The sequence below is a fragment of the Schistocerca piceifrons genome, chromosome X (genome assembly GCF_021461385.2).
Source record: "Schistocerca piceifrons isolate TAMUIC-IGC-003096 chromosome X, iqSchPice1.1, whole genome shotgun sequence".
NCBI lineage: Eukaryota > Metazoa > Arthropoda > Insecta > Orthoptera > Acrididae > Schistocerca > Schistocerca piceifrons.
Window position 1 is genome coordinate 771296400 of NC_060149.1, and position 26450 is coordinate 771322849.

Below are 26450 nucleotides of genomic sequence, written 5' to 3' on the forward strand. Positions count from 1 at the left end.
GAAGGCTATTTCAAATATTGACCAGCATATTCCATTGCACTGATCAGGTAAGAATTTCCAAAAACTGCGTGTACTTCTCTGCATAGAATTTACCATCATATTCTACTTTGTATCAGTCTCCGATTTTCACCCTTTCTATAGCTCCTTCAGTATGATGATCTGCAGCAGGGAAATTATTGGAGACAACAGATACGCTTGTAGTACTCCTTTCTTGTAGTGAAAGCAGTGAATGATTTTTATGTTTGGTACTGATGATGGTGAAGAAAATATTTGAGCCAGATTAAGTTTCGCATTCATTCCTTGAATTTCACCAGTGGTCATATGAAAAAATTGCATAGTTGTTGTACCTGCAGCTGCCTGAGCAAAAGTTAATGCATCACCTACTATGAATTTTAACCTTTTTACTGCATTCCACACTTGCCTTTTCACAAGTGCATCAATTCCATCCATGGCTCCTTTCCTCATTGAGGAACGATTAAAGTCGAGATACAGGTGCAGTAATATATTTGTTTTTAAATTTTGAGGCAGGTCCATCTGACCAGATTGAAATTATTTCCAAATTTTCAGGTATGGTTGACAGTACCCTGCTAATGTATGCAGTCACAGTATGCTTGCAATGGGTTAAGCTGCCTGAAACAACAATTGTGTGATGAGAACCTGAATGCCACAGTGACACAGTGAAAATAATAATTTGTGCTTGTGCTCAATATCCACTTTGAAACTCATCTTGATAAACAGAAATGTAATTTTCAGCAAAATCAATATGCAGCAGTGCAAACTCCTTAGAACCGTGGCTCAGACCCATATCCTTTTGCTGATAATAAGATGCAGACTGAGCTCTGTATGTATAGCAATGAGGAAGAAACCGAGGAAGTATGGAAATTTAGTGTTTCACTATATCAGCCGTAGAGCCTTCTTCTTTGACTTTAATAATTTTAGAGTTGTTTTCTTCCATGTTCCAAATATACCATGATAAATTCACAATTTACAGCTCGTCAATTTTATAGGCTTCTATGAAACCTATACCATTCTGACAATTTCATTCATTCTGCCGACAAAGCTCACTTGGTGGCTGGCATATGATGGTTGATACAAATTTGTTGCTCTAAGCTGGGATATTACGTTTCCTATGAAGGCTGCTGATAGCATGTATGAAATTTTTGTGATATTGAAACAAACATAAGTTCTGAGGTACTTCCCTGCTTAAGTGATCATGTGGTGGCCGGATTTCTGCAAACTTAGATTTCCCAATTTGAGCTTCAGAGTGTTCCTGTTTGAATACATCATATGTTTCCGTGATGGACATGAGAAAGTGACGAATGTAAATTTTCTCTTTCTCATTATTTTCTCTAATCACTTTCGTATCCTCCCTGCTGGGTGTCTGGCAACTGACATCACGACAGTAAAAACCAATTACCAAGTCTCTAGTTACAGAATTAAGAGCTCTATTTTGTGGACTACTGGCATGACTGGGTCTTTCAGACTTTCTGATGAATTTTCATACACGTCACTGAACAGCTCACGAAGAACTATGACTTTACATTGTGGTGAAGATGGCAAGAAACGATCAGCTCAAGCCGTGGCATCACCTAAAGCACTATGTGACTTATATGGTGACAAACCAGCTTTACTAGGTTTCTGCTTTTGTATCTTATGTTACGCTATGCTTTCTAACTATCTCCCTAGTTTTAGCTCTTTCTTCTAATAAGTCATTCTCAAATGCAGAAACTTTTGTTTATGCTTCTGTTGACATTTTCTAGCTTCTTCCAGATGCTGCTTGTTAAATTCTTCATAATTTTCTTCACTCTTTAAGTTTCCCTGCCTCTTTTTCTGTCTTTCTGCTGCTGTTAAGGGCATCGTGTTCTTTTAACCTTAAAAAAAATTTATAACAGTGACTCAGATTAAGTGAATCACGTTACGCACTTAATTTTCTGTTTATACAATGTTGCTTGGAATAGGAAAATTTTTAATAGTGATGTTAGTTACACATTCACACAAAGAAATAAATTACTGTACAAGATGAAGTCAGCTCTAATTTTCCACTTAATATAAAAACTTCATTACGTGAGAGTGACTCGTGTTACATGAAAGTTCATGCTGTTGTATTATGTTATTTATCCTAACCTGTAATTTACCTACCTCAATTTTATACTGTTTATGAAACACATTAGGCTATGTAGCAGTAATTAGATGTGATATACTAATTCTTACCTTTCAGTTAGTTGAAATCAAGGTCCAAAATCTCCAATAATTCACACTGCCATCACATGAAAAACACATGGCCTTATAAAAATGGCTAGAAATTATCGAGGGAAAGCAATAATGAGCAATAAACATTGTTGACATCCAGCTTTTTCAAACAATATATAAAAAGTACCAAATTCTATTTTTTTAAAATCATAAGTGTATCCTGCTTTGCATGGAATGTCCCTTCTAATGACGATTTTGACGGTTGATAGCGGTTATGATAGAAAGGAATAATAGTATGTACTGTCAAGAAGCATGAACTTGGCCTGAATACTGCAACAGAGGTAGGATGATTCGAATTGAATTCGCTGAAATGGAACGAAAAATCAGTCAGATGTACTGGTATGTTGCGATATTAGTGATATCCGTTTAGAAATGTTGAACTGGCAGTATAGTGAATAAGTCATCACGAATGAATATACGCTGCGCAACATAATTAAAGGGCCACTTTTCCGAAACAACGTAACTGTACCCCATTGCAATGGAAAAGTTTGAAATTTGGCTCAAAGGTGCCTACTACCATACTCCTTAATGGTGCAAAAGCATGGCGCCCTGAGATGTTACTTTGGGGCTTGGCGACTCTTCAAACGAAAAGGTGTCGACAAATGCGACAAAAAGACCAGAGCTCAGAAGTTTATGAGGGGGGTTTAAAGATATTACCTCGGTAACAAATTTCGCTACAATTCTGCCCAACACCAACATGGAAATGTCACACGATGGGAAGGACGTCATACTCTCCGTTACCCACATCTCACCGCTCTCTGCATTGGGAGTCAAAACCGAGACGCCCAGCATTGAAATTACCCGGTTTCCTTGTGGGTGATTGTGGAAAAGATATCAGACACACCGCCGCTCAGAATAGGCTCGAAAAGGCTGCAGAAAAAGGCATAAAGGACATCAATGAGACCACATCGTCTCTTGGAGCATCCATTCACACAAATTTCGCGACCTGAAACGAGAGTTTGCCGTGTGGTGTGCGATAGAATGACGTTCTTGAGAACCTTTGACACTCCTGATACCCTCTGGACTATTAAACCCTTCTCTAAGGAGATCGTGGGGCAGGAACAAAGCTGAACGTGATCAAACACCTTACTTCACGCTATGCTCTTGTAGACAGTATGGAACCACTGGGGACAGTTCAGAACCATTGGACGAAATTTAAACGTGATCTGAAGCAGCAAAACGTGTTTATGCTTTTTCATTCCTCCTGTTTCACGCCTTCCTATAACGTGATCATGGGAGGTGCGACAATGCTGCACATGTGAATGAAAGGCAAAGGGTACCTCTAAGTTCCCCAATTCGGCAACAGCCTCAGTATCCGCTGTGCACCGTTGTTGCTACTTGGAGAGCCATTCACTGACTCCTAAGCGCCTGTGTGACAGGCAACCATTTCGACACCCATGAGCTGAGTGGCGCTACGTTGCTGAAATAGCGCCTGCTGACCACATGTAATAACGAAGGGGTGCCGAAAGGGATGCCTGCGACGCCAGCACATTGGAATCAGTGTGTGGCTTTCTGTGTACACAGGACGATTTTTAAAGTGCCCAACAAAGATGCACAGATGGCACCTAGGGTACTGCCGAACTGGGAGGTCTCGCAAGTACTTTTTGATGTCCCATTCGTGCGTGTGTCTATGGCGCAACCCTCTCCGTCCCTCCCTAACATTATCACGGCACAGAAAGGCGCGAAATAGGACGGTCGAATAATAAGCATAAGCAACCTTTCCTGATTTTGATCACGTTCAAATTTCGTCGAATGGTTTTGAAGGGTCCCTAATGGTTCCACCCACTATGTAGTAGCAAAAAGAGCGGTCGTGCGACGCTCCAAAAGGGTCAGATCACTTTCACTCTGTTTGCATCCCCTCAATATCCTTAGAGAAGAGCTGAATAATCCAGGACGAGGGGGGAATGTCAGCAGTTTCAAAGATTCTCAAGAACGATGTTCTGTTGCAAACCGTACTGCAAAGTATTGTTTTCTACTGTGAAAGGTGTTTAAATGCACGCCCCAAGAGAAGAAATTGCTTCATTTACGCCCTTTATGCCATCTCCTGAGGCCTTTTCGTACCGATTCAGAACGGAGGTGTGTCTGAAGTCTTTTCCTCGGCCACTCATTCGAAAACCACGATACTTCAACGATGGGCCTCGCGCTTCCTATCTCCATTGGAAAGGCGCCCAGAAAGAGGTGAGACATGGGTAATGGACATTTTGACAACCTTCTTATCGTGAGACACGTCCACGGTGGCGTTGGCAAGAATGATGGTGGAATTTGGCGCCAATGTGAAGTCACCTTATACTTCACATGAACTTCTGAGGTCTGGACTTTTTCACATGTGTCAACACCTAGCTGTCTTTGTTTCAAGCGTCTCCGAGCCAGAGGGTGACGTCGCAGGGCGCCACGCTTTTGAATCGTTAAAGAGGTAGGTTGTAGGCACCTTTCAGCCAAATAGGAGACAATTACGGGTTTTCGAAAAATTACATTTTAATTGTTTTATGCGATGTGTATAAATAACTAATACTTGATACAGCATCTTCATCTGATCGCGAGCAGAAATCTTGACTGATCAGGCTATCCAGCATACTGCAGATTGTGATTGTCACCATGGTTTCGCTCTTACTTCTCGCGAATACTGCAACCAGGGGTTCTCTCACATCTAAATCTACATCGAAATACATACCCCCCCCCCCCCCCCCAGCCACCGTACGGTGCTTGGCGGACGGTACCCTGTACTATTACTTGTCATTTCCTTCTCTGCTCCACTTGCAAATAGAGCGAGGGAGAAGCGACTGCCTATATGCCTCCGTATGAGCTCTAATAAAGCAGCATTGGGTGGCCGATTTTGATGAAAAGCCAGGTTGTACCAGAATCCCAACAAGGCACAACTTGCGTGCCCAATTCAAAGAAATATAATGCTGCGAATACATCGCGAGTTCAGAATCGCTATAGGTAAAGGAGTTAAAGCTTAACATCTGATTAACTCTAGACAATTCTAAGAGTTCTGTACTTCTTCAAGGTCAGGCACAAGGAAAGGACGAATATTGTTGGAATTTAAACAAGTAGTTGGATTGTGACACCTTAAATAAGGAACAAGTAACTGAATAAAAATACATTTTTTAAAAAAAAGAAAACGCTTGTATCTGTGGCTAACATAATTTATCAGTACAGAAGTGCTACGTCGGGACGTTGAGAAACACAATATGTCTATGAAAATATCGAAAGCATAGTGAAAAACAAAATTTACTGAAAAAAAGTGTTATGCAGCACATCGGATTCTGTAGTGCCAGCAAACCCCCGAATCTATAAAGAATCTGACTCGCATGATAAAAACGGATCCATACTTCTGATTACTTTAGAAATGAGTTAATGTGTTAAATACTTGACAGTAAGCATGTGAGCGAGAGAAATTTTGGAAAAGGTTTGAAATTATGTTTAAATTTCATTCAGAGTCACTAATTGGTCTCATTATCAGACACTGGATGAATATATTCTGAGAAATTAGCGCTCCGTTTTAAGTAAACGTTAGATTTTTATGCATTTCAGTGTTTATGACATGATATCTCCTGAACAATGTGTTGTACAATGATATAATTTTGCAGGTACATTTAGCTATATATGGACACTGTCTGCAAAATGTGTCGCGAACATAGTTAGTAATAAAGAAAAAAATTAATTAAAATGCCGTACATGAAACAGGAGTCTTACTGCATGAACAGGGTACATGATTTTTTAGGTGGTGTCAGAAAACTTTCGTAAAGATTTGAAATTATGTTTAATGTTTGTTGCAAGTCAGTAGGTGCTCTCATTCTAAAATGCTGGATGAATATAGTCTGCGTATCTGTCTCAAGACACGTACACAGAGTCTAACTGTAAAAGCTTGATTTTCAAGCATCTCAATTATCATGACGTCATGTCTCCTAAACTATGAGTTGTCGAATGATATAATTTTGCAAGTACATCAGTAGTATATGTGGATAATGTTTGCAAAATTCATTGTGAATAGAGTTAGCAGTAAAGAAAAATTTTCTCAAAGGTCTGAAATTACGCGTAAAGTTGCAAGTCCCTAAGTTGGTTCAAATGGCTCTGAGCACTATGGGACTCAACTGCTGAGGTCATTAGTCCCCTAGAACTTAGAACTAGTTAAACCTAACTAACCTAAGGACATCACAAACATCCATGCCCGAGGCAGGATTCGAACCTGCGACCGTAGCGGTCTTGCGGTTCCAGGCTGCAGCGCCTTTAACCGCACGGCCACTTCGGCCGGCAAGTCCCTAAGTACTCTCATTCTCAAATAGTGGATAAATAGATAGTCTGGGTATTAGCGAGCGGTGAGTTAGGCAGCATACACGCAGTTCGTAACTGTAATACTTGTTTTATTGTCTTGAACCTTTCACATAAAACTATACCTTTTAATGAGTAGATTATGCCAGCACTAAATTTTGTTTTTAATTCGATCACTATTTATATGAAATATTGAAAATCAAATTTCTGCTGCCCCAGGAAGCCTTTATATAGGTAACCTGCAACTAGAATTTGGTTCTTTGCCCTGACAGTCGCTTAGTAATGTACGTAAGATAAGAAAAAATGTGTAGAAGAACAGATGCTGTGAGTAATAGAATAAATGAGCTGTGTAGCTCGACGTTTGGAGATTCTGAACCATAAAACTGTTACAGAAGCAAATAAAAAATGGTTGAATTCAACATGGAAAAATATTGGCCTTGTAAACTGGAAAGGAAATGACCTGTAGTTTCTGAAATATGGATATGGCGGAAAATAACAAGAACGACCTGGACGGAAAGAAAAACAACCCTGTAGGTCTTAAGGACAGTCAACGAAGAGATCAGATTACTAAAGGAAATGAAAAAGAGAAATTAAAATGCGTTGTACATGTCATCATAAGCAACACTTTTGTAATTAACATTTTGTTGGGAAGTGCTGGAAAAGAAAGCAAGAGGATAGCGTAGGAGGAAGTAGTTGGAAGACATCTAGAAGAGGATACGATGTGACGTTACAAGGAACTCAATCGAACATCCAATGGCATAAGAGATTGGTTGCATCGACAAAACATGTTTGTAAACAGATGACAGAAAAAACTGATTTTCGCTGCTGACGAAGTTACAGAAGATATGAGGATTTCTCAGTTACCTGTTATACGAAGACACGTCAAACATGACACATGACTACAGGTGAAAAGAAAGGTGAAAGCCATGGCACAAAAGAACAATTTCATTCGGAAAGTTTTTGAGGAATCATTTAGATATCTTTACACATAAAATGGCATAAATGACTAACCGCATGGAAATACGGGTACTGGTTGGGAGAGAAATTCATTACAAACTTCAATTATCGTCGAACACAAAGCAGTGACTTCACATTGAATGTCTCGTAGTTCTGTTCAAACAAACAAAGCTGACATCTTTAGAATTCAGTCCAGGACATCGTGGCACCTCCAAAATCTGGGTTCAGAATTAATACAAATGCGCAATAAAAGCGTCAAGCGGCTTTATTATTCACTTGGAATACGAAGTAGACAATGAGAATAGTATAGTGATCTACATCTACATAATACTCCGCAAGCTTCCGTACGGTGCGTGGCGAAGGGTACTCTTTACTACTACTTGTCATTTCCCCTCCCGTTACACTCGCAAATTTAGCGAGGGAAAAACGACTGTCTATACGCCCCGTATAAGCCCTAATTTCTCGTATGTTATGTTCTTGGTCCTTAGGCGCTATGTGTGTTGGCGGTAGTAGAATCGTTCGGCAATCAGCTTCAGGTGCCTGTTCTCTAAATTTTCTCAATGGTGTTTCTCGAAAAGAACGTCGCCTTCCCTCCAGGGATTCCCATTTGAGTTCCCGAAGCATCACCGTAACACTTACGTGTTCTTTGAACCTACTCGCCTCTGAAGTGCTTCGATGTCTTCCTTCAATCTGACCTGGTAAAGATCCCAAACACTATATCAGTACTCAAGAATAGGTCGCACCAGCGATCTGTGTGCTAACGACATGCCTCTGCGATAGGTGTCGAATTTAGCGTAATGTAGTGGCGGTGTAGCAGTATGTGCGAAAGCACAGTTCTACCGAGACTGCACTGCCCACGATCTCGTTGTAAACCTTATCGTTCGGTGAAAAGTCCGAGCAGTTTGGATACTGGTGAGGCACGCGGGCTCCGTCATTTTCAAAATGCTTTGATGTGAAAGCTGAATTTATACAACATTACGACCAGCTTATTTACCCTTTGATTACGGTCTCTGTCTCTAACTCACTGAGATGAATTCAGAGGAAACGCCATTATAGAACACTTAGAAAATGTAGCAGATCTACTAAAGAGACTGCCTACAAAACGCTTGTCCGTCCTCTGTTGGAATACAGTTGCGCGATCTGTGATCCTTACCAGATAGGATTAACGGAGTACATGGAGAAAGTTCAACGAAGAGCACCACGTTTTATATTATCGCGAAATAGGGGAGACAGTGTCACAAACATCTTATCCGCGTAGCTGTAACGGATCGTGCAGCCACGTCTCGATCCCTGAGTCAATACATGGGGACGTTTGCAAGACAACAACCATCTGCACGAACAGTTCGGTGACGTTTGCAGCAGCCCGGACTATCAGCTCGGAGACCATGGCTGCGGTTACCCTTGACGCTGCATCACAGACAGGAGCGCCTGCGATGGTGTACTCAACGACGAACCTGGGTGCACGAATGTCAAAAAGTCATTTTTTCAGATGAATCCAGGTTCTGTTTACAGCATCATGATGGACACCATTAAAACAAAGGCGTTTCTCGTTGCGGCGGAATCTTCTCACGGAATTTCAATCACAGCTTTCTCCTGCTAACGCAAAAATATTTTGTTGACGTCGACCTACATAGGGAGAAACGATTATCATAATGAAATAAGGGAAATTAGAACTCACACAGAATTATATAGGTGTTCGTATTTCCCGCAGGCTGTTCGAGATTGAAATAATAGAGAATTATTGTGAAGGTGGTTCAATGAATCCCCTGCCAGGCACTTAAGTGGGATGTTCAGAGAATCCGTGTAGATGTAGATGTAGATGAGTATAGTCTAGCGCCTCACCCTTCTTCCACAGTGTGTGTGACCAGTTTATTCAGTTCCGACGGTGTACTCTTATGTTTCACACAAATTTCTAACCTTACTGAAACAACTGGACACACATTTTTGCTCTCAAGACAATCTGACCTTAAAACTATATTCAGTCGCTGAAAGCTATCAAAAGAAATGACTTATGAACCTGTCATTCTAAGCGAAAATAATAAAAGTTATTCAGGTGGAAATGTCTAGAGTAATTAGCAGTGATTTAAAGGAAAGTAGGAACTGACTTAGTGAATCGATATCAGTATATAAAAGAAAGGAAACTTGTCTTGTAAGAAGTAAAGGTGACAACGTTAAAGAGATCTCAGCTCTATATTGGAATTTCATACAGCGAAGAGTCGAGAAATGTAATCATTACCGGCGAATGTGAGGATGGTTTCTTGCATCTAAGTATACAGTGTACTTCACAAACCGCTCTAAGTGAGATCCTGTCTTACAAAATCTCAAAAGGAACTCAATGGTAATAACTATGGGTAGGTGAACATTCGAAACAGAAGAATAAAATGAGGAGTTATCTAAACGTTGCGATTTGGATGTGAATCTCCCTTAAAGTCGGATATCTTTTGTTTCTCACTTTCTGCTTTTAGTAAGTACTGACATTGTAGCTTCCTAAAGTACTCTTACACATACCACCTGTTTTCGTCTCTTGGGTTTCCGCAAAGTTCTGATCATCTTCGATAACGTCACTAATATTGGGACATGGAGTAATAACGAACATAAAACGAACCTAATTGTAGTGTCTCAGCTCTTAAAGACTCATCGCTGCTAAAGCAGCTCACTACAAACTATTTTTTGGAGTAGACAATTCCGACAGAGTTACTGAGGTTTCCACTCCAAAAACACTTACAAAACTGCTTGCAGTTCACCTTCAACAATACGATACACCGAATAGTTTAGATCATGTATCACCACCTGAAGAATGCCTCAGTTATACAAAAGTAGTATAATCAATTATTTTTGTAATGTTAGTAAGAATGTGTGTGTTATTCAGACAAATACCCTAAGACAAAAAATTAATTTAAACTCAATGTCATAATTTTAGTTTAAAATAATGCTGAACCCGGTATCTCGTGTAAATATTCCAGACCAGTTTAAAATTAAAGTTAATGAAGTGAATGTTACCTGTGCAGGTTTGGCTTCAGCTACGGCCAAGGTCTTATTGTTTCCGAGCTCCCTTTCGAAAAGTCAGTGTTGTCGTTTTACTTTACCAAAGGTCATGGTTCATTAAGAGCTTGTTTGCCTTGTACAGTTTTGTTAGCTAACTTGCACTGGAACTCTGATGGAAAAAGACTGGGATGAGTGTAGATCAGAGAAAGAATCAGTATTATTCAAATATTACTGGAGTCACACATCTGAAATGCTGCTACCAGCATAGCTACTCAAGCAAGGCCAAAGTCGTGTACAGTCTGAGTTTTTCCAGTTTGAGCTGGGTCTCTCGCTCTGATAACATTGCTATCCTGACTTTACTTAAAAAGGTTCTTCTTGGCCCCATTGAGAGCTCGAGTATTAATTGTATGTCACTGGCCCACGTTGATGGAAAGGCCTGTGAAATTCCTCCCCAAAGTATTTTTCATTGTCTATTGTCGTGAATAATATCTGGATGTTTATTTTAATGTATAAATTAGGGTACAAAATGATATTAAATACAAATAATCGATAAATCTAATATGAACCAACGCTCCAATTTGTTTGTGCAGTTTCAGAAGTGATAACTTGAAAATAAAGTGTAGTTTGACGTTAATGGGATCTCCAGTGAGCATCATAGAGAAAATAATTTGGCCGTGTTAGTAAACGTATGTTTATGAATTAAATTACAGTTCCATGTTTCTAAATAAGTGATGTACTTCAAAATACTAACTTGTTCGAGTAGTGTGAGTTTTTGCATCTAATGAATATGGGAAGCGATCACAGTATGGTGTCTTCCATTGTTTACTTACAGCAACCACTTCAAAAAGTGTGTGTGTGTGTTTTGAAAACATGAAGCTGCATTCAAGAATTAGGTTTTTAAATGTCCATTTCCAGTTACATATTGGGGAAAATTTGTGAATGGACTTGAAATTTATCTATAATATTTGACCTCATCACTTTTAAGACGTTTGTTTTATATTTCATGCTATTTTTTCAAGGTGCTGATTTCATAGCGAATGTTTTCGTATTTACACTATCAAAATTTTAAAAAATGGTTATTAAATATGGTGTAGAACGCACTTACTCATTGTCAAAGCTGTTTTTTCCTCAGTCTCTACAGTTAATATTCGAGAGCATAGTTTCATTGTCACTGTGTAAGCCGTTGTCTCTGTCAGACACGTATTGCTTTTGTGTTTACCCAGTGCTGCAGAACTGTTTATTTTGTGCCTAATTTTCTGTTTCCAAAATCTTCAAATACTGGGTAGTAAAGAAGAGTTCCAAATATTCTTGAAATAAAAATATTTAATGTGCAGAACCCGCAAAACTGCAGCAGACGTTATCAGATATTAGGTTTAATCCCTAATTGAGAAATAGTATTTTATTCAAACTGTTTAATGTTGATGAATTTTACAATCTCTAATCACCAGCCTAAATTTGCAGCCAATTAGTAGTTTACTTTTTGTTTACAGTGAGGTATCTGTTAATATTTATTTTATTTTGTAACCTGGTGCGATAATAAGCATTTTTAATGTGTGACTTCTTTTGTTTTGTGCACAGAACTCCTGAAGCAAATGCTGTGCAGTATACAGCTGCACAAGCACACCAAGCTCAGCAGCAGGCACGGGTGCAACCACAGCCTCAGGCTCAACCGAGCCCACAAGCCAGGCTACAGCTGGTGGCTGCAGAGCCCACAATCGCCGCCCAATACTACTCTGCACAAACTCAAGCACAAGCACAGGCGCAAGCACAAGCACAAGCACAGGCACAAGCTCAAGCTCAAGCTCAAGCTCAAGCTCAAGCTCAAGCTCAAGCTCAAGCCCAAGCTCAAGCTCAAGCACAAGCACAGCTGCAACCCCAACCTCAGCCACAGCAGCAGCTGTTGACTCAGCAACAGCTGCAGCAACACGTTCTGACCCAGGCACAGGCCCTCCCACAGCAGCAACTAGTGGTTGCTACATCACCACGCTCAGTCGCTCTCGTTCCTCAGCAGCTGACACCCTCCAGAGCCCACAGTGTGCACGAAGCGCGACTGAGGGCCTCGTTGGCCGGTGAGGATCCGAATGCAGCCGTTCAGCAGCTGATAGTGGCAACTCCGACGCCTACACAGACACAGTATGAAGGTGCACAGGTGGCACAATTCCTGGCTCTGTCCCAGCGACAGCAGGCTCAGGAGCAACAGCAGCAGCAGCTGCTACAGCAGCAGCAGCAACAACAACAACAACAGCTGCAGCAGCAGCAGCAGCTTCAGCAACTGGCTCCCCAGCAGGCTGTCCAACAAGTGGCTATACAACAGTCTCATGCTGGCCTTGCTGAACAGCGCCAGCAGGCTGCTCTGAGGCAAGCTCAGCAGCCACAGATAGTCTACCAGAGTGTCGAAGACCAACAGGCCGTCCTCCAAGCCGCTCGACAGCAGTCAGCCCAGCAGCACGCCGCCGTACAGCAAGCCGACCGGCAACAGGCGGCACTCCGAGAGGCACAGCAACAAGCTGCGCTGAGAGAGGCACAGCAACAAGCTGCGCTGAGAGAGGCGCAGCAACAAGCTGCTCTCAGGGAGGCGCAACAGCAAGCTGCCCTGAGAGAGGCGCAGCAGCAAGCTGCTCTGCGAGAGGCTCAGCAACAGGCCGCACTACGAGAGGCTCAGCAACAGGCTGCACAGCAGGAGGCACAGCAGCAGGCCGCGCTGCGAGAAGCTCAGCAGCAAGCTGCACTGCGAGAGGCACAGCAGCAGGCGGCTCTCAGGGAGTCCCAGAGGTACAGACCCGTACAGCAGGTGGAACAACAGGCTGTGGTTAGGGAGCCACAGTCCTATCAGGAGTACGAGCAGCAGCAAGACTCCCAGACCCAGATACCCGTGTTGCAGCAAACACGCAGACCGGCACCGGAGCAGTATCTGCGTGAGACGACTCGCCCTCACCAGGCGAGGCGGCCGCAGGCTTTCTCGCGCACTCGTCAGCGCATTACGACTCCCCCTCCGATCCACGACGAGGAAGTGATCAACTCTCTTCTCGGCCAAGCGCCAGAAACTAGGACCATCTATCAGTCCACCGCACGTCCTTCGTACTTCGAACAGACTACTCAACCCTCTCAGTCGTCTGTCTTCGAATCGACAGCCTCGGGAAGACAAAGATCTCAACGACCGACAGCTGCACTCGACAACGGACAACCTGCTGAGCCCGAAGGAGGAAACTCTCTACCTGTCGTGCGTCTGCCCACACCTGACGGGCAGCGTCCTCTCACCCACTCCGAGCTCCAGGCTCTTGTTGACGCCGGTTTCAAAGTAGCTCCAGTGGCAGAGAGTGACACTCCTGCTCCCAACCCCGTGTACTATCAGCCACAGCAGCAGTTAACCTCCACTAAGAGACAAAGGTCGTATGCAACGCCGACCCCTCCTTCTCAGTCAGTGGGTCAGGAAAGAAGCAAGTCACGCAGGATACAACGCCCACAAAGGCCGCAGAGGCCACACAGCGCTCCTCCGACTACGAGGCTGCAAGACGAGTATCTCAGTTCCTTCCCTAGCCCGTCCCCTACAGCTGGTAGGCCCGTGTACGAAGACTCGACAACACAGCGTCCTGTCTACCAAGAAATTGTAACCCAGGCTCCAGTTTACCAGGAAAGTCCGACAGCACAACCCACGTACCAAGAGCTTAGTACCGTCCGTCCTGTCTACCAAGAACCGACGACAGCAAGTTCTGCCTATCAGGAGATAGAAACACCTCAGATTATTTTTCAGGAAGATCTGAAAGGACGGCAGATATACCACGATGCTCAGACTCTGCAGCAACAGAGGCCTACCTACAACCCACAGCCCGTAGTGCCAGAAGCTGCCCCAGCACCTGTGCAGTACGTGGCAGCGACGACGGCCGCACCAGCCACAGCGGCGGCCCTGAAAGACCCTTACCAAGCGGTGCAGGAACATCTTCGCGCCCAGCAGCGCACGCAGGCTAGCGCGCCCCGGCGCTTCCAGCAGCAACAGCAACTGGTGCAGCAGCAGGAGCAGCAGCAACACCAGCAGCAACAGCAGCAGAACCGCTACGACCAGCAGCAGTTCTTAGAACAGGACCAAGAACAGCAACAGAGGCCGGAACTGGACTACAGGTAACATGTCATTCCAATCGTTGCAAAAACCTTCTATTTCCAGTTTGTCAAATAACTTTAGATTTAAAATGAAAAACACATTAAACTGTCTATTTACTTTGCTATTTAACATTCAGTTCGCAGTAGATTACTAGGTGACAATAAACTATGAAAAAATATTTTCATATCATAAAGGGCTGCCATGGGGAGGGGGGGGGGGGCTCTAAGCACTATGGGACTTAACATCTGAGGTCATCAGTCCCCTAGAACTTAGAACTACTTAAACCTAACTTACCTAAGGACATCACACGTATCAATGCCCGAGGCAGGATTCGAACCTGCGACCGTAGCAGTCGCGCGGTTCCGGACTGAAGCGCCTAGTACCGCTCGGCCACCGCGGCCGGCGGGCTGCCATGACAAACATCTTTAAGACATAGTTAAAACTTTCAGAAATTTTCTGTCGACTGATTTAAATCTTTTCGTTGCATTCCTTTTTGTTGCCAAGCATTGATATTTTGAACGCATTTAATTATATTTTAGTAACAATGAATTGCTTGGTTTTGTTTTGTTTTGTTAGCTGCGAGTTCCATATTTTAGTCAGTCATGAAGTGTAAAATTCTCGATTGAAAAAAAATTGGAAACATTCCACAGAAAAAAATCAATATGTTTAATGTATCAGACCCGGACGGGGAGTGCTGCAGCTGTGGTTAAACAGCTTTGTAATGTTCAGAAAACGTTTTGTTGTCCTGTAATCCACTGTCAAAACCGGCCGGGGTGGCCGAGCGGTTCGAGGCGCTACAGTCTGGAACCGCGCTACCGCTACGGTAGCAGGTTCTAATCCTGCCTCTGGCATGGATGTGTGTGATGTCTTTAGGTTAGTTAGGTTTAACTATGTCTAAGTTCTAGGGGACTGACGATCTCAGAAGTTAAGTCCCATAGTGCTCAGAGCCATTTGAACCACTGTCAGACATTTTATCTCCACTCGTAAGTTTTAAAAGAGCTTTACAACTCTAGGTCTAACTGCGACAGCTTCGCCACGAGTAGTGCAGATGATTTTTCTTTCTGTGTCTTGAAAATAGGATCTAAGACGAACATCAACAAAAGCAAAACTAGGATAGTGGAATGTAGTCGAATTAAATCGGGTGATGCTGCGAGAATTAGATTAGGAAATGAGACGCTTAAAGGAGCTTTGATATTTGGGGAGCAAAATAACTCATGATGGTCGAAGTAGAGAGGATATAATAAGGTAGACTGGTAATGGCAAGGAAAGCCTTTCTGGATAAGAGAAATTTGCTAACATCGAGTATAGATTTAAGTGTCAGGAAGTCGTTTCTGAAGGTATTTGTATGGAGTGTAGTCATGTATGGAAGTGAAACGTGGACGATAAATACAGGGTGATTCAAAAAGAATACCACAACTTTAGGAATTTAAAACTCTGCAACGACAAAAGGCAGAGCTAAGCACTATCTGTCGGCGAATTAAGGGAGCTATAAAGTTTCATTTAGTTGTACATTTGTTCGCTTGAGGCGCTGCTGACTAGGCGTCAGCGTCAGTTGATGCTAAGATGGCGACTACAGTATCTGGAGATGTTAGAGAATTGGCTGTTCCCTCAGCTCGAACAAGAAGCACAACAATTCATATTTCAGCAGGATGGAGCGCCACCACATTGGCACTTATCTGTCCGTAACTACCTGAACGTCAACTACCCGAGGCGATGGATCGGCCGCCAGGCAGCCCGTGACAGAGCACTTCATCACTGGCCTCCAAGAAGCCCTGATCTTACCCCCTGCGATCTTTTCTTATGGGGGTATGTTAAGGATATGGTGTTTCGGCCACCTCTCCCAGCCACCATTGATGATTTGAAACGAGAAATAACAGCAGCTATCCAAACTGTTACGCCTGATATGCTACAGAGAGTGTGGAACGAGTTGGAGTATCGGGTTGATATTGCTCGTGTGTCTGGAGGGGGCCATATTGAACATCTCTGAACTTGTTTTTGAGTGAAAAAAAACTTTTTAAATACTCTTTGTAATGATGTATAACAGAAGGTTATATTATGTTTCTTTCATTAAATACACATTTTTAAAGTTGTGGTATTCTTTTTGAATCACCCTGTAGTTTAGACAAGAAGAGAACAGAAACTTTCGAAATGTGGTGCTACAGAAGAATGCTGAAGATTAGATGGGTAGATCACAAAACTAATGAGCAGGTATTGAATAGAATAGGAGAGAAGAGAAATTTGTGGCACAATTTGACTAGGAGAAGGGATCGGTTGGTGGGACATATTCTGAGGCATCAAGGGATCACCAATTTAGTATTGGAGGGCAACGAGGAGGGTAGAAACCGTAGAGGGAGACCAAGAGATGAATGCACTAAACAGATTCAGAAGGATGTAAGTTGCAGTAGGTACTGGGAGATGAAGAAGCTTGCACAGGATAGAGTAGCATGGAGAGCTGCATCAAACCAATCTCTGGACTGAAGACCACAACAACAATAACATATATATACTTTCAATGTCAAATGGACTCATCGCTGAATAAATACTCTGTGAAACAGTGGTTAGTATTCCGAAATGCTTAAATTAATGTCTACTATAGACTGAGTTGACAAAAGTCGCGGGATACGTCCTTTTGACCGGGATAGTGCAGCAACGCGACGTAGCATAGTCTCAAATCGTTCGAAATCCTCTGCAGAAATAGTGAGCCATGCTGCCTCTATAGCCATCCATAATTCCGAACGTGTTGCCAGTGCACGATGTTGTGCACATAATGACCTCTCGATTATGTCCTGTAAATGTTCGATAGGATTCATGTCGGTCGATCTGGGTGGCGAAATAACTCTCTCGAACTGTCCACACTGTTCTTCAAACCAATGGTAAACAACTGTGGCCCGATGATATTACACGGTTATTTGGGAACATGAAGTCCACGAATGGCTGAAATGATCTCAAAGTAGCCGAAAATATCCATTTCCAGTCAATGATCAGTTCAGCTTAACCAGAGGAGCTGGTCCGGACCATGTAAACATAGCCCACACCACCAACTTGCACAGCGCTTGTTGACAACTTCGGTCCGTGGCTCCGTGGGGTCTGCGCCACACTCGAACCCTACCATCAGCTCTTAGCAACTGAAATCTTGATTCATCTGACCAGGGTATGGTTTTCCAGTAGTCTAGGGCCCAGCCCATACGGTCACGAGCCCAGGAGAGGCGCTGCAGGCGATATCCTGCTATTAGCAAATGCCGGAAGTCTGCTGCTATAGCCCATTGACGAGAAATTTCGCTGCACTGTCCTCACGGATATACCTATGGTCGTCGTACATCCCACATTGATTTCTGCAGTTATTTTACACTGTGTTACTTGTCTGTTAGCACTGAAAATTCTATATGCAAACGCCACTGCTCTCGGTCGTTAAGTGAAGGCAGTCACCACTGCGTTGTCCGTGGAGAGTGGTAATACCTGAAATCTGATATCCTCGGCTCACTGTTGATACTGTAGATCTCGGAATATTGAATTCTCTAATGACTTTAGCACATCAGTAAAAAATAGCAGACATCTGTTTCAGTGTTTCGGAATGCCAACCACTATCTCACAGGGCATTTATTTAGCGATGAAATGTGTTAAATATGTTGTCAACAATCAATTTGAGATAGAAAATAATATATATATATTGTGATGCCTGATCGATTTTCACTTTTTCCAGTATCGCCTGGATTGTAATACGAGTGGCTCCACTTCTTTTGCTATTGTCGGTTCTTTACGGAGAGGCGGTCTGCCACTTCGTTCTGCGTCATTCAGACTTGTTTGATCACAATGAAAATATCTGGGCCTACTAACTTTTATGTCATATAACGGTGTATTATTACATACATTTCCACCAAACCAGCATGGATTGTTGCGAGATTGTTCCCCTTCAAGCGCAAAAAATTTAATTACCGTATTGCACGATTTTCCACTTTATCAACGGGCTGCGCCATTTTGTTTTGGATCTTCTAGCGACCATTACGGTACTGTGGTGCAGAGATTTCAATGTGCACCATAAATGCAGGCGTGTACCTATAAACAAACAGAAGAAGTTCAAACGATTTCGGCGACGCAGCCGCGTCACGTCTTCGACAACCGCAGAAATTTTAACAGGTGCACACCTTGCCGTTTACAAAGCACAAATGCAACGAGAGAGCGCTATGCAAGGTTACTTGAAACCTCTGTATGCAGGACGTATAGTAAATACTAGCGCCACCACACAGCCAACCATGACCTACATCAACTTCCGAGTTTGGTTTCTTTTTTTTTTTTTTTCCGATACGCACCCATATAGCTATCTCGATAGTGGAAAGACGATGCGACAGGGTGCTTCTACAGATAAGGATATTCATGAGTGTTAAATTACCCTGGCGGAAAGTTACATAGGTATGGAAATGAGCGTTTGGCGTCATTGGCCGGGAGGCCCCTCGCGGGGCAAGTTACATAGGTTTAGACTTGTCACTCGATACCATGCAGGCGACTTTCGTGTTGGTTATGGTAGTACGAATGACAACACAACACCCAGCCACCGAGCGGAGAAAATCTCCCATCCGGCCGGAAATCGAGCTCAGGCAACTTGCGTTAGCTATCTGCCGCGATGACCCTGCATTTCTGAGGTGGACGAGTGTGTTGCCCTTCGGCATATGCCCTGCTCACCGAGGTTTTAAATTTCCTTACAAATAGCTTTCTCATTGCATTTGAACCTTGTAAATGGTGGGGTGTGGACCTGTAGAAATATCGGCTGTTATCGAAGACGCCACCAGGTGCATTGCCGTTAAAAAGGGCTTTGAGCACTATGCGACTTAACTTCTGAGGTCATCAGTCGCCTAGAACTTAGAACTAATTAAACCTAACTAACCTAATGACATCACACACATCCATGCCCGAGGCAGGATTCGAACCTACGACCGTAGCGGTCGCTCGGCTCCAGACTGTAGCGCCTAGAACCGCACGGCCACTCCGGCCGGCCATTGCCGTTAAGTTCTTTTAATATTTCATATGGTGGGAGAATCTCAAGCTTCACTTGCAAAAAAAATTAATGGCGTGATTTTATTTTTTTCTGGGTAATAATTAAGATATCGAGTACCCTCGTATAGAACGATCAGCGTAAGCTATAATATTTTGGACATAGCTGCACTACAGCAACGGTTACAGAACAGCGTGAATAAAAGATAACTAACCAGCTGAAGAAATGGTGGTTTTCAAATAAACTTGACCACTGTTTCGACGGATCTAAACCCGTCTTCTTCAGAAGGACAGACCTGCATACAATGCAATAGCTTATAATGAAAACGCCATGGAACAGTATTACTTGTCTAGCAGAAGGTACTCTCTACAGTAGGTGTAGGACTATCACAAACAATATGGTAACTATCACAATAGGGCAAGTAGTACTTACAACATCACATTAGCAGTTTACCCAGTAAAATCTGTCTCCACATGACATTTATGGGCAACGTTCTGTATGTCATATTTAAAAACTGAGGTCCCTGGCATCAAGGGCTTGTCACATCAGTAAAAACAATTACTTAGAATAATAAGCCATGTTAGTAGATAGATACCGACTGAGGGAGAGCGGAGAGCGTGGATGTAAGTAAAGCAATTCCTGAGGCACATGCACCGATAAACATGTATACTTGGCGGTCTAAACAGCCAATAAGCGTAAGCACATTGAATTTACCAATACAAATATACCATGCATATCAGCTAGTATAGAATAAAATGTTAAAAAGACAAATACATAAAATATACTGGCATAAGTTAAGATCCTTATAGGACTGTCAGTACATTATCATACGGAAATAGTGATATCTATGTATAAGTACGTTATTACAAGCATATTGACAGAAATGAAATTAATATCACCTCCAGTACATCATCATATTGGAAGCAAAACTGCCAGTGCGTAAACACGCTATTAAACGTAAAGTCAGTAAAAAGCAAAAATTTATAGGTATCTGAAGAGTGGCAAACATAACAAAAGTGGGTGGCATCAATATCCCAGTACAATATTAACTTGAAAACGAATACATATGCACAAAAATTTTATAATACAGAGGGGTCCAAAAAATGTATCCACTGTTTAAACGTCCATAACTTGCAAACTAATTGACGGAGTTGTCTCATTTTTGGTAAAAGTGTAGCTTAAAGTCCAACTTAAAGATATCACTGTAGGTGTTCAGAATGGTCACCATTAACATCCACACACAAACGATGCCGCCGAACTGCAACACGAACTACTGACTGCAACGTGTTCCGTTGGATATTTGCACATGAATGTTCGATGGATTCTCGAAGTTCATCCAATGTGCATGGCTTTTGTCGATAAACGACGTCCTTTAGTGCTCCCCACAGGTATAAGTCCATGGGAGTTAGGTCTGGGGAACGTGGTGGATACCCCACAGCACCTCAACGGTCTATCCATCTTCCAGGTAGATTTTCGTCGAGATACGCCCTAACACGACTTTGGTAGTGGGCTGGGGCACCATCTTGTTGAAAGTAAACTCTTCCGTCTCCATACAAGTCTCGGATGGCAGGTAAAATGGATGTCTGAAGCTTCTGAAGGTACACCTCACCGGTAACTGTGCCGTCAAAGAAGAATAGCCCAATCAAGCCCCGGTAAGACAACCCACACCACACATTTACTCCTGGCAAATTCACGGCTTTGTCCACATGGACGTTCGGATTTTCGGCGGCCCAGTAGATACAATTGTGGCGATTTACTGTACCATTGAGTTTGAACTGTGCCTCGTCAGACCACACAGTCATCTCTGCAAACTCTTCACCGTTGCGCACCATGTTAGTAAACCACTCGCAGTACTCCATTCTACATATGAGTCGTCCTCGTTCATTGCGTGTAGTAATCGTGGGATGTAGCACTTCCACTTTGCAGTCTTCAAAATTCGCCGAACACCTGAGCGACTCACACCAGTTTCACGGGCACACTGTCTCACAGACTTCTGTGGTGAGCGAGTGAATTGTTGTAACACACGACGGGAGTTAGCTGGACTTTTTACTGTTACAGGTCGTCGAGATCGTTGTTTGTGTACATCTTTAACACAGCCTTCGGCTTCAAATTTGTCTCGAATGCGACGAATCTTTAAACGTGTCAGTGGCTCTGTTTGATACTCATTTCGCCATAGCCGTTGAACCTCATTAATGATTTCGTACTTAAAATACCACAAAGACAACATCGAATGTAAGGCTTGCGCCAGCCATGTTTACTCGAGTAACTAGGTGCAACTAAGAACAAAACACTGACTATCTGGCGTCTGTCATCTGACGAAATAAAACAACGCAATACAACGCTAGTGTGGCGATTGCCGGAACTACAAACTATTACACTACCAAAGATGAGACAACTCCGTCAATTAGTTTGCCAGTTATGGACTTTTAAACAGTGGATACAGTTTTTTGGACCCCTCTGTAAAATTTTGAGGAAATGTACCACTCGTAAAGGCTACGGTCCGTCGTATGAAGATTTTTTTGCGAACAGTATAGGGTTGAAACTATCGAAAAATTGTCCACAGCCAAGCTGCAGCTGGTCTTTTAGTAAATTCCCGTATTTGCGCTCAAGATGTTTATAGATCTCTAATTCTTCCCAAAGGTCCATCTTGCGCCCTTTGATTTCTCTATGAAGAACAACTGTGTCTTCCAATTTTTTCGGAGCTTGGTTGGTAATCAGTAGATGTTCAGCTAACGTAGAGTTATGTACCGGGTGATAAAAAAGTCAGTATGTTAACGTTACCTGAAAAGGCGCTTTTAGTGAAACTGCATTATCAGAATGGGGAATGTGCTCGTTCAGCGTTACGATGCTATCGCCATAGGAAGGGGATTCAAACGGGTAAAGGTCCGTTGACAGAATCGCATCATCCCCAGCCTGGCTGATAAACACCTGCTGGAACGTACGATGTTTATGCAGGGTGGCGTTCCACCCCATATCACTAGACGCGTGAAAGATCTCTTGCGCGCGTCGTTTGGTGATGATCGTGTGCTCAGCCGCCACTTTCGTCATGCTTGGCCTCCCAGGTCCCCAGACCTCAGTCCGTGCGATTATTGGCTTTGGGGTTACCTGAAGTCACAAGTGTATCGTGATCGACCGACATCTCTAGGGATGCTGAAAGACAACATCCACGCCAATGCCTCACCATAACTCCAGACATGCTTTACAGTGCTGTTCACATTATTCCCAGACTACAGCTATTGTTGAGGAATGAAGGTGGACATATTGAGCATTTCCTGTAGAGAACATCATCTTTGCATTGTCTTACTTTGTTTTGCTAATTATTGTTATTCTGATCAGATGAAGCGCCATCTGTCGGACATTTTTTGAACTTTTGTATTTTTTTAGTTCTAATAAAACCCCATGTCATTCCAAGCATGAATGTCAATTTGTACCTCTCTATCTACATTATTCCGTGATTTATTCAGTTATCAAATTTATACTGACTTTTTGATCACCCAGTATATAAGTTTCTTTCTTTTCTAATAGATGCTCTTTACAGTTTCGAAGCTGATTGTTACATAAACGAATGTTTGGCAGGTTCGCCGAGGTTGCCGCGGCGCCGATAGTGGTCGAAGAGCCAGCGACAGTGGCGCCGCCGCCGGCTACGCGCGGCCGAAGGCCGTACCACGCACGGTCGCGGCTGAGGGCTCGCCAGCAGCATCCCCCGGGTGACGGCTACTCCGGACAGGACTACGACGCCGAAGCCTACTCGGCCGCGCGCAGGGTGCGTGGCCGCCGACCGCTGCCCGCCGACAGGTCCTGAGCTCACACTACTCGCTGACACTGGAGCCGAGTCTCACCCCAACAGAATCTCGTTTGACACTAAATCTGTCGTACGGTCTTCGGATACAAAATTGTAAATCTCATCATTTCAGCGATAATCATCTAGAGTGGGGAAAACTTTCCGCTCGTCTCTGGCATTAGTGCTGTCTCTACTACAGTGACGCAGCCAACAAGCTGTTCTATATTTGAAAGTCGCAGGTGTAGACACAGGAACTTTTGCTACATTGAATGAAAAAAAAAAAGAACTGGTTAAGATCAAATGGACTAGTTTCACAGATGGGTAAGCAGTGCTGCGGAGCTCAAACATTGGTGCGGGAACATTTCGTGGTCTGCCATTCGTCGGTTTTGATACTTTCGTGCTTTCAATTCCTGAAGTTTGTTTCGTAGTAGGGGAATCGTATACATTCCCAATGACTGACACGTTTTACTTGACTCACAATTGGAATCTATGATCGGAACGCAACTTCACTTTGTGGATTCGAAAACTCTTAACCACTGGTTCCGAGTAGCTCAAGGATGGAGGTAAACTGATAGGTTTTCTAATTGATATTTTTCGTCAAACTACGTTTTCCTGGAATGTCTCTGTAACGCATTTTAATTTGTAACGTTGCAGACTATTAGCCAATTTTCTTCATGACTCAAAAACTGACGCTAACACAGAAATCTTGATTAACTTCTCACGATCTGGGTTCAAAGTCATGAAGAACTCTTTAAAGGTCATCACATTCGCGGTTGGCTCCAGAAATTATTTATTTCACAACTGCAGTTTCAGGGTTTGGATATTTTCAAGTAGTACTGCAAAAGATTCGCATGTAAACAGTGTGTTGGAATACTGATTTGTGGCGATTTATGTAAAGAATGTTAACACTGGTAAAATTTCACGTAAGTTACTCATTTCACAATGTACAGAGACTCGCACTCGTTTGATGTTACTGTATTTCTGCAGTGAAAAGGCTCATTTATGACGCTGACATGTGTGCATGTCGGAGTATTTCAAAGTCTGACATCTGCTGAAGCGTAATCTTTTGCAGTAGCATTTGAAAATGCCCCAAAGGCCGAAATTGCAATTGCAAATAAATAATTTCCACAGTCAAAGGCGAATGTGGTGCACTTCAAGATGACAAAAACCTTGGTACACTGAAATTGACAAGTTTTATGCTTTTAAATTTTGAAGTGGTTTTCTGGCCTATTCATTCTTGAAATGATTCCAATGCTCCCATAGCGTGGAAAAAGTGATAACCTACGACGTAAGGTTTGAATTTCCCGTGTTGTGGAAATTTTACAGATGTATATCTCTAATCATAGAGAATATTAAAAGAGGGCAGGGAAAAATGGTGCAGTATTGCGTGTTCGTTGTAGTTAGAGTATTTTTCTCTCTGGCGGGACACGTAGCAATATCGTGAAAAACAATAGAAGGATGAATGATATCGTTTAAGTATTTAGATGCGTGAATGTTGCTGCACATGCCTTTTTTTAACAAGGACGAATGTTGTCAAATTAACTACTTACTCGTTGTGCTTTCGAGTTATGTATATATGATTTTATGTTTTATGAACAAGAGTCGGTGTACAAGGAATATTTTGCGAATAACATGCCTGAAACGTGGGAAGCTACTTACGTATATGTGGATTTTTGAAAACTAGAAGATTATTTTCAGTAGTTGAATGAAATGCGTGTTTCTTTCGTGCTTAAGGTCTACAAAGCTATCTTGGCCTAAACTTTCCACTATTCATAAGTAATGTGCGGTATCTTCTCTTATGCCTTGTAATGTTCATGGGAAGCGTCCAGTGAATTAAACGGACTTCAGGTGTGTGAAATGCGGCTCTTAATACGAAGAATTATGTATGTTTAAACGAATATTTGGGATTAATATACAATATTTTAATTTTTGTTGTCGAGTTCCTGTGTTTTTGAATGTTTATTTTATGTCTCGTCCTGATTAAGTTCAGGCAGTACCTGTGTATACTCACTTTGTAGAAAGAAATCACGTAATATGTAACATTATTGTGTGTTGGAAAGAGTGCTTAATAAAGATGTGTGCATATCACAGATTATTTCTGGTGAAGAAGGTTGCTAGTTTTAAATACATTTCTAACATTCACATGCATAAGCACAGCTGCACCACAACGATGCTACTCTCTTAGCGCTACGCTGTTCAACTCTTTAAAGTACACATCCATCGATTTTGCATGGTAGGAGGAGAACACATAAATTCGTCATTATGTAAAAGTCCTGTTTGCATATCAAGAACGATTGCGTCTTAAATTATTGCTTGGAGGCTGTGTTTTCCATAGTGAAAAAATGCTACTAACAACATTCCGAAACTTATTTTCCCTGTTTAGTTCTGAATAAATTAACCGGATCATGTCTATACTTGATCAAGAACATATCTTCTTAATTAGAACCATGACCGACGACATGTGATGGAACTCTCATTCTCTACCAAAGAAATGCTATTTACATGCCTACAGTGGCAAAAAATTTGAAACACGAATGGACTGTATGATAACGAACCTAAAGGAAGGGGACTGTGAAGACGTCATACTAGTTTAAGGTACATATAAAGAAAGTTTATAGGTTCCATCTTTGTAGATAAAAATATTGTAGAATATATGTTTCACTCTGTAGTGAAGTTTGCATTATATTGAAATCGCCTAACGTACTAAAACTGCACGCTGGACCAAGAATCGAACACAGATCCTTACCTTTGGTGAACAATGCTCTTACTGACAGCTGCCGGTGTACAGTCATTTATCTCTTCCATTTTATTTTTCTTCTTTCTCTCCTTTAGAGAGATTTGGCAGTGTCCCTGGAATGGTGGGGTCTATTCAAGTCCTTGCTGGTAATTCAGAACATGCATGCTGCTCTTGTATAATAGTGAATAAATAACTCAAGTTAAATAAATCACCTAAAAGATGTAATTAAATAAATAATTTCCTCTTTCGATGGCATCCAAATCCTTCCTCTTGTTAGTATAATATATTTTTAAATGAAATTAAGCTTAAAATTTCCAATTAAATGTGGTATTCAAACCTACCAAAAACCGATGGTTTATTGTGTCCTTGATTTAAGATTCAAGGA

General features: G+C 42.3%; 1 protein-coding gene across 1 annotated transcript in view; it reads left to right on the top strand.

The window, feature by feature from the left end:
* LOC124721114 (histone-lysine N-methyltransferase 2D-like) overlaps positions 1-25423 on the top strand; it is a 113739-nt gene extending 88316 nt beyond the window's left edge. Inside the window, exons 3-4 of the mRNA XM_047245931.1 lie at positions 12043-14580; positions 23124-25423. Coding sequence (XP_047101887.1) covers positions 12043-14580; positions 23124-23349 — 2764 coding nt within the window. The 3' untranslated portion in view covers positions 23350-25423. The remainder of the gene's footprint in view (positions 1-12042; positions 14581-23123) is intronic.
* The last annotated feature ends 1027 nt before the right edge of the window (positions 25424-26450 follow it).